Source organism: Schistosoma mansoni, chromosome 2, assembly GCF_000237925.1.
Source record: "Schistosoma mansoni strain Puerto Rico chromosome 2, complete genome".
NCBI classification, from domain to species: Eukaryota; Metazoa; Platyhelminthes; class Trematoda; order Strigeidida; family Schistosomatidae; genus Schistosoma; species Schistosoma mansoni.
In genome coordinates, this window is record NC_031496.1 from 23585273 (window position 1) to 23599137 (window position 13865).

The following is a 13865-nucleotide window of genomic DNA, read 5'->3' on the forward strand; positions in this document are numbered from 1 at the left end:
TATGCTCAATGCTTTTCTTTTTTAATGAATAGTTGATTAAGTGGAACGTTATCATAGATAAATAGGTATTGGAATGCATGAATTTATCATTATGTCATCTCCATCACCATCACCATCATCATTGTTAATCAGTTTCTATGTAATCAGTTTTAGATTAGTAATTTGTTCGCGTTGATTTATGCAATTGTAAATTTATCAAGGACAATTTCATTCTATTAGAATATGAACATAATTTTATTCGGTTTATGGATATTTATCTTTAAATTTTAAAAAAAAATTAACAATAAAACAAAAGATACAAATTTTTCAAAGTTGAAATCATGAGTCAATTGAAGCTAGACCATCATCGAAAACCTGGAAACACTGGACGGCCGTTTCGTCCTATTATGGGACTCCTCAGCAGTGCGCATCCACGATCCCGCACTCACGAGATTCGAGCCCAGGACCTACCAGTCTCGACTTGGAGCCCTTAACCGATAGACCATTGAGCCGGCCGGCATCCACAAGTGGTAATGTCTAACTTCAACCAATCCACGAATTTTTTTGAGCGACCATTCACCAATTGTCTTCAGTGAGTTGATATCTCTACGACAGACGTGGTTGAACTCCGCTGATCACTGCTTACCACTAGAACTCCAGGACATGTATCTTGAAGTCAGTCAGAATATTCATGTTTACTCATATGATTTTCTTGTGAAGCTTACTTAACTGAAGGGAATGAGATAGGATGGGATTTTAGACTGGATTACCTAAATTTAAGTGTTTCAATCATTGAACCATTAATTAAATTAGAAGTTAGTTGTGTACGGTTTACATTTGATGGATACTAAAACATAGTGGTAGGTTAAACTAAATTTTTATCACATATTTTTATTTCAAACGGTAACAGAAAATATTGAGTACGAGCTAGTAAAATTTGAGATTCAACTTCCTCCTTGTCTACGATTCGTCAGATGGATGCGACTTCGACTATCTTCGGTGTGAACTATGGTAGCCGAACACCCTATCTGTCGTTTACAGCTTTTGGGGGGGGTATTCATTGGCTTATTCAATGAAAACAGCCACTACTTTATTCAACGACCTCGTATGCATGAGTTTCTTAATCTTAATAACGGAAACATATCTTATGCTGTTTATGCAGCAATTAAAAAAGTTCAGAGGGGGTTTTGTGGAGAATTTAGTATTTTCATAGTTGAAATCATGGGTCAATTGAAGCTAGAGCATCAATTGGTGAACGGTCGCTCAAAATCGCGGGTTGGTTGGAGTTAGGCATTAATACCTTTGGATGCTGGCCGGCTCAGTGGTCTATCGGTTAAGGGCTCCAAGTCGAGACTGGTAGGTCCTGGGCTCGAATCTCGTGAGTGCGGGATCGTGGATGCACACTGCTGAGGAGTCCCATAATAGGACGAAACGGCCGTCCAGTGTTTCCAGGTTTTCGATGATGGTCTAGCTTTAATTGACCCATGATTTCAACTATGAAAATTAAAAAAGTCTCATTCTTATTGAAATTTTATTGTTTTTAATGTAAAAATTCAAAAATTCAATGTTATTCCATAATTGCAAAAGTAATTTGTCTATTCCTTTTGCCTGACATGAACGATGAATTGTCGTTAACTTTATAAAACTATAATACAACCACTAATTTGTGGTAGGTATTCGTACTTTTTTATGGAAACATTGGTTACCGTTTATTCGCTACTGTTGCTTATGTATTAGTATAAAATGATAAAATTTTTACTTTTAGTTCATTGTCTGCCATAGAATCATTTTGGCTGTTAATATTCTTTAATGTGTGTCTAAAATGTAATTTGAGCACTGGCTTAGAGGTTTAGACATTTGAGTTTCAATCAGTGAGCTGCGAATTCTACTTTTACTGACTTTACCAACTTAATATTGTTATTAGTCTCGAAATAAAGAGTATCACAAATACGTTACATGAAATTGCGATGATTTATAAGCTACATTAATGAATTTGAACAGTCATTACCATATTTTTGAATTGTGACAGGCAATCCCATTGAGGACACGTCAGTTGTGTCTGTCTTCATTATGTTGTTGAAAATCAAAGTCGCACCCAATATGTGTACTCTTAGCAAATGCATCGATAACACTAACAGTTTTAGCATAAAGTTTTGACAAACATGTACTAACAAATAGATAAACTATGATGTGCCACTATAAGCATTAGATATGTACCGTATAAGGCTCAGATATAATAAAAATGACTTATTAAACGCAGTTCTTAATAAAAAGACCCTTGCAAGTTAACAACTGTCTGTTGAACTTTTCGTCGTCAATCAAAATTTAATTTTCATTAAAGAAATTTCCACTATTTCTTATATCAAATTTACACCTGTTCTTCAGATTAGTTACTTTGTTTTCTGTACTACTGTTCTCCTACAGTCTTTATCATATCAAATCCAACGACACCGGAAAAAAACGCTAACCAACCCTAAAACGTTAAATACAGCGTTTTATAGGTGTTTTACTTTTGCTTTAGATTCTCCTGGTTTTTTTAGAATACATTGGGTCATACTAAACAGATATTTTTCTAAAGTCATTTAAGTATGATCTGTCTTGGTTATTTGAAAGTGGCCATGAGTTTTAATTACGCATACTGTTTCGTCCGATGGTTGCGTGACATATGTACATCTTGTACAACTGCCCCGATATAGCCATTTTGTAGAATAGATGGATTATGTTTAGAAGCGAAACCCTTACTAAGTATTCTATTGCTTTTGAATAGGTTGGTGACTATTTGGACTCAACAGATGAGTGAATAACGCGTTGTTAACTGAAGTCAAAGATACTTGTCTCTAGTCCTAATGTGATTATTCACCCTGTGGTGCAGGTACATTCAACTGAAGAGACCCCAATAGGACTAAATGAAGTCCTGGGTTCCACTACTAGTCATAATCTATTTCCTAAAAGTTTTGTTTGTATGTTAGGAATATAGCACCATTAACTATTTATATTCGATAGTTTTGATGTTTGATTATATTTCCTTGAAAAAGCTTGGACCAGATGTCCAGACGAAACGTTGGATTTACTTCAGATTCATTCGCTGAGATTTTACAAATACATTCTTCCTATTTGATGTCTCACATCAACTCAGAACTTAAATACTGTGAAACTATTCGATCTACTTTAGACGAAAGTTTATATATAGCACCAGTGTTATTGTACAGAATACTTATCGTAACAATATTATAGAAATCTTACCATTCTTATAAAAATAATCTTTTATTGTAAAGAATTCACACTTTTCGTTCATTATCACCGACTTACACTTTGTAAAAACTGTTAACGATTTCTTACATAGGGCTCCACTGTATTCGAATTAAACAGATTTCTCAGCTAAAACATTTCACACAAATTACGATAGTACATCTATGTTTCTTGTTTACTAGAAATTAGATTTTCACCATAATAAAAGAAGGCTTGATTACTGAATAGTTGTAGATGTAACTCACTAATTTAAATGACTTTCTTTATAATGATGGCATCAATATCAATAAAGTTTAGAATTTATTTAATTGTACTGTTGTTTTTGATTGTTAGTTATATCTTCTCTGCATAGTAACCAAACCATATGATACAACTATATTCAGATGAAAAGGTTTCGTAGGAAGTTTTGTGTATTTTGTATGGGGTATTTTTATTACGAACTGATTTTAATCATAGTACCATTACAAATCAAGTCTTGGGTGCATAAACGTCCTATGTTTTCTTTATTTTACAAACTACTTATCCATATAAATTCATTTAGTATTGTTTGTTTGAATCTTCGCATCGATTTGTTAGGACTGCAACTGGTCAGTCTCTAATTGGCATATGTGCATACTGTGCGTATTGCCTCAATATAGCCTTAATTCACGAGCATGGTAAGATTCAAACAAACAATACTAAATGAATTTAAACTTCACCCCATCGCACATGCAAGTGACTATCAGGACTCAGTGGCCGAGTGGATAACGAGATGGCGTTTGAAGCGAGGGTACTGGGTTCGAGTCCCAGAGTGAACATCAACTCTGAGATGCAGGTACATCCATCTGACGAGTCCAAAATAGGACGAAACGCGCGTCCTGGATTCCACTGCTAGTCACTATCCATCTCTGCTTACTTATCCATATGTTCTTAGATGAATTCATGAGTAACATTGATCATAAACATAAGTAAATAACTTTAGTCAAATCAAATGATTTATATCTTCTCATGTAATGGAGGATAAAATATAACTTAGAAAATACACCATCTAATAAAGATGTAAACAATCATAATAACTAACACAATCTTTCTTCGATCTATGTCTCAATTCTGGGATTTACATCTGTTGAATATTTCGGTCTTTTAGAAAAAAACTGTTGGTTAATATTTACTAAGCATGGTAATTTAATATTGAAATTATGATGATTGTCAAAGTACTTTTCACACATGTATAAGCCAGTATATTTTTAAAGTAAAAAAAAAATCATGCTAAACTATTTCTATTCAATTTCTTTTTTATGAATTAGTTCCTAGATCACATTGAACGATGGTTTATTTCTACTGATCTGTTACTAAATCCTTTTAAATTCCAAACGTCAGTATAAGACGTAAACACTTTCACTCTGTTGAAATTGTATGAAAAAGTATTGTTGAAATTTTGTAAATGTCATTTATATTAGTATTTTCATAGTTGAAAGCATGAGTCAATTGAAGCTAGACCACAAAGGAAAACCTGGAAGCACTGGAAGCATCGGCTCAATGGTCTATCGGTTAAGTGCTCCGGCGCGAGACTGGTAAGTCCTGGGTTCGAATCTCGCGAGGCGAGTTCTTGGGTGCGCATTACTGAGGAGTCCCACAGTAGGACGAAACGGCCATCCAGTGCTTCCAGATTTTCCTTGGTGGTCTACCTTCAATTGACTCATGCTTTCAACTATGAAAACATTAAATCCCCGCAAAACCTCTTTTACTTATATTAGTGTTAGTTTTATTCTAACCACTCTTATGTTCCTATGTTTTGTTAATATGAAAGTTTTCGATTGAGTATGTAACGGGGACCGTGTTTAACTCAACACTTTTACAATTTGTAAATTCTTGTTTACAATTTATTGTCTATACAGCCCCGTGAAATATTTTGAAGAAGTGTGCTGTATTGCATAGAGCGTTATTATTAATTAGTAATGAACAGTGAGAATTTTAACGTCATAACATTGTCAAATTCATTATTGTATGCCTTATTTGGACTTTGTAAAATTTAACAATAATTGTGGACTTGTAACTGTAGAGATTGATGATGAAGTTATCGATAATAATTGTTCAGAAGCGGTTTTGTGGAGATTTCAATATTTTCATAGTTCAAATCATGAGTCAATTGAAGCTAGACCATCATGGAAAACCTGGAAGCACTTGATGACCGTTTCGCCCTATTATGTGACTCCTCTGCAGTGTGCATCCACGATCCCGCCTCGCAAGATTCGAACCCGGGACCTACCAGTCTCGACTTGGAGCCCTTAACCGATAGACCACTGAGCCGACCGGCATCCGATGGTGTTAATGTCTACTTTCAACCAATCCACGAACTCTGAGCAACCGTTCACCAATTGTCTTCAGTGAGTTGATATCTCTACAACGGATGTGGTTTGAACTCCACTGGTCACTGCTTCTCACTAGAACTTTAGGAAATATCTCTTGAAGTCAATCACTACTGAGCATATGAGGAGTCCTATAATAGAACGAAACGGCCGTCCAGTGCTTCCAGGTTTTCGATGGTGGTCTAGCTTCAATAGACTCATGATTTCAATAATTGCTCACTCAAATATTCTTTGTTTTTTTGGATAATATATACTGTGATGTCTACAACAATGAATATGTCGATATATCAAGTCCTCAGAATTCCATATTTTATTAAACAGATAATAATAATAATGTGATTATCATTATTATCATCTAATAAAAAATTATCATGGTTATAATTTTATATATTTGCATCGTATGATCAATTTACCTTAAGAAGGGACAATATCAGCTGAAATTGATAAAACGGTTGTTGGTGATACAGATTAGCTTTATTGAGAATGTCATAAATTAGTCATTAAATTTTTCGAAATAAAATGTATGTATTCATACTTGTGGTAGTAAATATATAAGAATGACTAAAATAAACACCATCAGCAACAGCCTGCTGAGGCACAGAACAAACCACCTTCCAGCTAAAGAGGAGATTAAAAAATTATATGAATTGCGGAGATCATCTAACTGGATCATGAGGCAAACACCAACTTAAAATTCTAAAAGGAATAGGAAAAGAGGAAGGACAAGGAACATCTTGCATCGTTAATTGGGAGCAGAAATAAAAAAGAATAACAACTGGAAACAATTGGAGAAGAGAGCCCATGACAGAGTTGAATGACGAGTCCTTGTGTGCAGTCTTTGCTCCTCCACGAGAGGTAACAGGCGTAGGTAAAATAAATAGTTACCTTTTTAACCGATTCTTCTAAGTGTATTGATGACTTTGTGGCAGGATTGTAAATTGCCGTTGGCAAGTTCATTTAAAGTTTATATTACTTCATTTTTTCCTCTTAATTTTCATTTCAAATAGATTTGAAAATTATACAAACTGATGCACTTACACTTGGTCAAGCCCTTGATGAAGTGGCAAAATATGCTTTATCACAAAACTGTATTCAAGGAAATGAACAATATGATGTTTTACGTGCTATCTTGTTTGCTGAACGTTGGCATCCAGAGGTTAAAGGTCATATATCTGATGCAGCTGAATTCGATCAGTATTGGGCAGGTAATTAAAAAGCACCCTTTTCGATTTTAGCTTTTCAGTTTATTTGATTCAGTGTTTTGTAAACATCAGATCTGACGATATCATTACAAATAAAGATAAAGTGACAAGTGTAAGGTGACAGTTTGTTCGTAGTTGTGAAACGATCAAGAATGTATCTTGAATTATAAAGTAGAAATATAGTTTAGTTTCATATTAAACTAAATAGACTTGTACTGCAATATTTTTCTGCAGATATTAAATTACATTTTGTACTGGAATTAGTGTTCAAAGGACCAAATCACTTATAATTGACAGGTTAAGTGATAATTTTCTCAGCTGTTTGATTATTTTTTATCAAAAGGAAAAACGAATATAATATAGATTTCTTCATTAATTTGCTTATTGTTAATCGCTTACTTAGGAGATCCGGTGAAACTTAGAATCATCAACTACTATGGTAGTTAGAATATGTATTTTAAATGATAAACTAGCGACCACTGTAAAGCTTCCTGGAATCTATCCAAAATGTGTCATCAATTAATGAATTCATTGACTTCTGACTTGTGAAGTGTGATACAAGGCGAAGACTATCTGGTTTAGGTTTGCATAATAATTTTGCACAAATGTTATAGAGTTTTAAGTATCCAGGTTGTAATTTTTGTCAACGGCGTCAGTGAATTTATTCTTTCAAGCTGACTTAACCTTATTTTATATCATGGAATATAACACATTGTAACAATCAACTAAACAATGTGTTACTTATGAGGGACATTTGAGCTTATCAGTAATTGGTAGGGTAATCGATCAATTAATATTACCTTTTTATGTAGTGGTTACTGGATGTTATTAATTTTCAGAAACCATAAAGTAATATAAATTAACGAAAAGCTCATTTTATGGAGAAACTATTTAGATTTGGAATGGAACAATGCCATGTCATAGACGTAAATTTAGTCTGTACTTTTAGACATATATGTGATAAGTAGTTTCATCGTCATGATATGATGACAGATGTAAAGACAAGTGCAAAATAAAAAAAACTCTGGATCTTCTAAAGCAAATAAAACCTAAAAATTATATTGGACGAATTTGTGAACAAAGCGTCGCTTTTTGAACATTGATTTCAGTTTACTATTAACTTTATATATATATAAAATATTAACAGGTTGTTTTTTGTTTACGTTTAAGGAACTTTACCGGAAGGTATCAATCCTGTAAGTTATGGTATACAACTGATATTTCTGTGATCATTATTTAAAAGTATTTCCAGTTAGCATTTATTAATGGTATCGACATTATTATCATTATAATCATTACATTGTTATATGCTCTCTGTAAAACTGAAAGGTATCACATTTTGTTCACTTTGTTTACTTTAATCAGAACATACTATCTCTGGATAGATTAGTTTACTCAATCAGAAAATTCTGTGTATAAAGTTTGTTCGAAATCATAAGTAAAGGCTTAACAGTAACTAATATTTAATGAATTAAATGACTTGTGTATAGTTTTACCTCAAGAACTGGTTACAGTTTGAGAAACATTAAACACAGTGAACAGATGAGAATAATTATTACATTATGATATGAAAATCGTTAACATTGTGCACCTAAGAATTCACAGAGTTGAAATTGACAACGTCATATTCCACATTATCTTTAAGACTTGACGTCAAATGTGTTTCGATTCTCAGCTTTATTTATCTAACCGCAACTGTTTATCTAAATTTATTTAGTAATGTAAAACCACCCTAAACAACTATGATAATTTTTTTAAAAACTTATATTTAACTATGTAAGAATCAAGAGACGAATGTGGAGAATAAGTAAAATACAAAAATGGGAGAAATACGATAATTGTTAACTCAAGTTCTGCTACGGACTCCACCACAACCACTCTCGCTACCCTTGGCCATCGATATAGCGGAGTCTGTAGCAGAACTTGGATAAACAATAATCGTATTCCTTCCATTTTTGTATTTTACTTATTCTCCATATTCATCTCTTGATTCTTACATAACTACTATATTACTGATTTTGATGTTGGTTTGTTCTCTGAGCTGGATGGTTTGGTCGTGGGGCTATCATCGTCCTTCTGAACGACACCATCAGCACAAACTTCGGGTAGAAGTGACGATATATCAAAAAATTTTGTTAGTTTCTTTTTTCTCCTTTTTACATATTATATTTAACTGTTACATTGACTGAATGAAATATTATGTTACAGATATATGGAAAACCTCTTTGACCTCATGGTATTTCCTTAAGAAAAAAAACGTAAAACATTTTCTTTTTGTTTATCACGTATATGACTATTTTCATAAAATTAGGCTTATGAAAATGACGAAGGAAAATGGACTTTTAAAAATTTTCAAAGTAAATTGGTAAGTTAAAAGATAAGCAGGCAAAGAAAAACAGGATGACAAAATTAAAAAAAACATGTCTATTACTGATACTATATACACATTGCTTAAATTAATTACAGCACTAATTCTCTATATATTACAAAAGCTGTTTTAACCTACACTTTGCGTCTGTACTTTCTTATCCATTTGGGTTTTCATAAATTCACTGTTTTCTATAAGTAACCACGGAATCGCGTTCATTCAAATGCTTGCTTTATATTTGATTTTGACAAATATGATTGAGCGGAAGTAAAGAAAACCCCGTTTTCTTCACTTTTCATTCAAAAAAACTGCCATTGTTTTCTATGATTTAAACAAATAGTCAAGATTGTTAACCGAGTGCTTTCCGCTTCATGTTATTTGTGTAGGTTTCTGTATGCTTAGCTTACTGCTTAATAACGTTTTTATTGTTATATTAGTTTTTTATAGTTTGGTCACTCGTTGCTTATTTACGAAGGTGTTCAGTATGAATAGAAACCAAATTACTTCAGATCATTTGTAACCGACAAAACGTTTTGAAATTTTATAAATAATTGTACAGATAAGTGGAAGATTAAATAAATTACAGTAGAAAATGTAAAGCGTACTGAAACCACCTGATGGTTAGAGTTTTCAGAAATCCCACCAAAACGTTACTGACAATTTCTTAATAAGTATATGGATGCTATTTTAAAATCTTCTCCATAACTTGTTTTCATTGGTTAAAAATACAGTATGATTGCTTAGGATCTAAACTTGTTGAAATTCAATATTGTTACTATTTTCAAAAGTATTTAACGGCATATGTTCTACCAAATTGAAATAGTTACTTGGATTATTTCTTTTAGTGTTTATGTACTTTCGTGGATTTAAGATGGTAAACTCACTAACGTTCAATGAATACTTCCATAAAGTCATACTAAAAAAATAAGTTTTATTTTTCTTTTAGCAATAAACACTGAATAATATATTTTACTGATTGTTCGTTTTAACCATCATTTATAAATGACATTGTATGCTATAACGTTGATACTTTTCTTTATAATAAAATATAAATTAGGTTGATCAGACTATCTAACCTCAATTTATATGAATATTCGTCAAGGTTAGAACGAATAGCTTGATAAAAATTGGGTACCGAGTTTAGAGTAGTCATTATATGTGAAAAAACTAAATTTGAAAAAGTCTCAGCCATTAAAATTTCAATAATAATAACGTTTCGTCCAACTAACTTGTTTGGACTTCTTCATGATGATTTTAATTTTGATTATTACCCTGAAGAAGTCCAGACAAGTTAGCTGGACGAAACATTGGAATTATTTAAAATTTGAATCGCTGAGACTATTTCAAATATAATTTTTCACATATAATGATATCTAACTTTAATTTTTCAACTTCAGCAAGTAACTATTTATAACATTCTTGCCTATAAAGTCTTTTATATACTTTTTATTAACGTCATTTCTTGTGATTGTAACCACCAAAGTGTAGATATTGTTTTAAAGATACAGATTTTGGGATTATTGGATTAAATTGTTATTTATACATCATTGAAAAATTGAGTATAGGATCAATATTGTTTTCCTTAAATATTCATTATTTCAAAGTAAGGGTAATATTCTTAAACTATGTCAATGATCCATTCATTGGATTTGCACAATCTTTAGTGAAATCAGTTGCTTTTTGATAATTCCTGATGCCTACAATTATATTTATGAGTAAAGAATGTATTTTCTGTCAGTTCTATAGGTAGTTATGTATATGACTGAACTATGAATAACATTCTACTGAATATTTACAATCATTAATGCTTTCAAATGGAAATTACTATAATCAGAATTTTACAGCTCCTTATACTTTATTTAAGAAGTTTTGTAAGAATTCTAGGTAGCAACATTAAGATTGTGGGTTTACATTAATTTTCAAGCTAAATGTATAAAGATTTCTTTTTAATAATGTTAGTTACTTTAGTAGTCGAATTGTATTTATAGTTATTTTGCACAGAATGGTCTAGGTTAAGATAAAAAGTGTTTGCGTTATTGATAAATAAACCAAAATTCAATCGAAAATTTCGGGTGTCGAATTACGTTACTTAATTGTCAAAAGAAATCAAGAATGAAAGTAAGATGTAGAAGGGAGATGTCAAAACCGGTTATTTACTTCAGTATAAAGTAGATCGAGAAAAAGAGGAGAATATACCCAAAATGACTTCATGATAAGAAGCTAGTGCTAGGACTGGGGATAACTAAGGAATTTGACAAACGATTTTTGAACTAGCAGGCATAGACTGATGAACTCCGACAGTCTCTGCTATAAATATATTTCTCATCAAACTTCATTTTAAACCAGTTCATTTAACTTTGTGAATACATTAGAATGAAGATTCTTCCGAAAAAATAAACCACCAAAATCGACTAGATGTTTCATAATAGAACTATCCCTTAATTTACATCTACCTATAGATGACCATGTTTTATAGCATTCGCATATACATTTAAAATGATCAAGATATATAGGGCCAATACATGTTTACTGAACTGTTTACAACATAAATTTATTCACCTTTTGAATATTTTGATTACCTAAAGTATCTTTGTTAACGACTCAACAATTTTCTTTCTTAGTATAAACTGTTATACATATAATAACGATAAAAAAGATGTTTTGCCTATTATTATTATTACCAATGACTTTATTCAATATTGTAATCTGGTACAGTATAGAATGCTCAGCACGAGTTATTTCAACAAGCTTTTTACCAAGAAATAACAAAAAAAACGAAAAAAAAACAGAAAAGAAGTGAAAAATAAAGGTTTAAGAAAATCTGAGTCTGTACAAATTATCGAATTTCAGACATGTTTAAGAATACAGGTTATTTACTAGGTCAACTCTAACAGCCTGTTCGTCACAAAGTAAATTTGCTAGGTTAAGGTATTACAGAACTTCTATCGATTTGCTTGTGCGCATGGATTTCAATGTATTTACATCTCATTCTACCATAAGATATACAAGGAGAAAGATATGAATGAAGTGGATGGTTAGTATCTGATAAGATAACACTTGCCAAGAGTTTGCAAGACTTAGGATGTCTATCCACAAGCATATTAATAATGACTTCAAAAAATGAAAGTAACATCGACGATAACAAAGCTTCCTTTAGTTAATTTTTTATTGTACCTGCTACAAATAATGTTCAGATGGTTTAGGGAAAAATGTTTGTCTTACAAAGTTACAATTTCTTGTTTTAATATTATTTCTACATTTTTTTCATATACAGGAATCTGCTCGATCATCCATTTCCTCATTATCATTTGAAGTTAAGGTTTGTATAGCTTCTCTTTTTAAAAAAAAATTGAGCAAAGAAAATATTAAAAAAAAGAGAATCCAATCAATTGTCTAATTTATTGATTGAATTTTTCACCAATAGTTTTACTAATTCGATTGATCAATGTGTTTTTTCTCTCTGAAATGATCCAAATGATATTCTTCACTAGATCTGTTTATTCAATTCATGCTTATTCAGATTCAATTTAGACTTAATCATTATTTTCATATTATTTGATTCATACACATTTATTATTAGTGCACTTAAATAATTTTATTGGTTAGATTTGCTTCAGTACTTGAATTCAGTTCGAATGCAATTATGTAATCATGATGTCATTGTGATTTTTGACATGCCTTGCGGTTATAGATTTGTGTGTGCTCAATTGTTTGCTTACAAACATTGGATTCTAGGCTAGAACCCCTTAAAAAGGTATTTTGAAATGGATAAACAGTCAGTATAACCAACCTTCCAAAACGATTTATGAATTTAATATCGTTTTTAAACCTGTACTAAATTAAAACTTGTCATTGGTCTGTAAAGTCGATGTGTGTTACGCTGAACAATGTCTCTAGGCTCGGACTGCCTGATTGAAGCCTGGGCAATTCTCGTAACCTTTGGTTGGAGACTTGAAAACACATGACATAGAATAGGTCATAGTGGCTTAGGTGAATTCGCTTTTAGTCTTCCTTCAGATTTTGAATTTGTGAGAGTTATGTTGAGCATTTTAATCCCCACATTCATTCTTTCTCCTCGAATCATATTGCTTGTGCCCAACGTTTTCTGCTACCGCTGATGCTGTTACTATTTCTTCTACTCTGGTATTTTTTTTTTGTAGTTTTATCACACTGTATTGTGATGGTGTGGAAACTTAAAAATATACACATACGTCCCATGTTTTACGTTGTGTAATAGCTGACGTACTAGGTAAATGAATCGTTACAGACAACTATTTGTGTATCAAACTACGTATCCTCGTGAATAATGACATTTAATACTATTCTTATTTAAATAGCAAGTTGCGGATGTTTGACAAAAATGATGTATTCTTCCCACTTTAACAATATCGCAATGTATCAGAGTTGAGTCATAATCTTTTACACTGTTCGACAAAATTCGTTTCCAATATTCATTGTCTGTTACCGTATCTATAAAGTTTTCGTTTGTCTTGACCAGTGTGATAACCTTCGTCTCCTCACTGAATTATCAAAATTTATCTAAAAGACTAATTGTTTTAAATTTGATTCAAATTTATCAAGGAAAAATAAAAACTTTTTTTCTGCTGCTAAGATGGTTATTTAGTTTAAGGAATTCAATAATCGTTTCATTCAATAATATGTGTTTTGGAAAGTTTTCTTTATTCTTTATGCTAACTGAATCAATTGGGAAGGTATTGA

General features: G+C 31.9%; 1 protein-coding gene across 1 annotated transcript in view; it reads left to right on the forward strand.

The window, feature by feature from the left end:
• Positions 1–5165: 5165 nt before the first annotated feature.
• Positions 5166–13865, forward strand: part of Smp_180960 (putative anion exchange protein) — a gene marked incomplete at both ends in the record, with an annotated part of 49715 nt that continues 41015 nt past the window's right edge. Inside the window, 5 exons of the mRNA XM_018796147.1 lie at positions 5166–5172; positions 6584–6781; positions 7949–7974; positions 9090–9143; positions 12421–12465. Coding sequence (XP_018650389.1) covers positions 5166–5172; positions 6584–6781; positions 7949–7974; positions 9090–9143; positions 12421–12465 — 330 coding nt within the window. The remainder of the gene's footprint in view (positions 5173–6583; positions 6782–7948; positions 7975–9089; positions 9144–12420; positions 12466–13865) is intronic.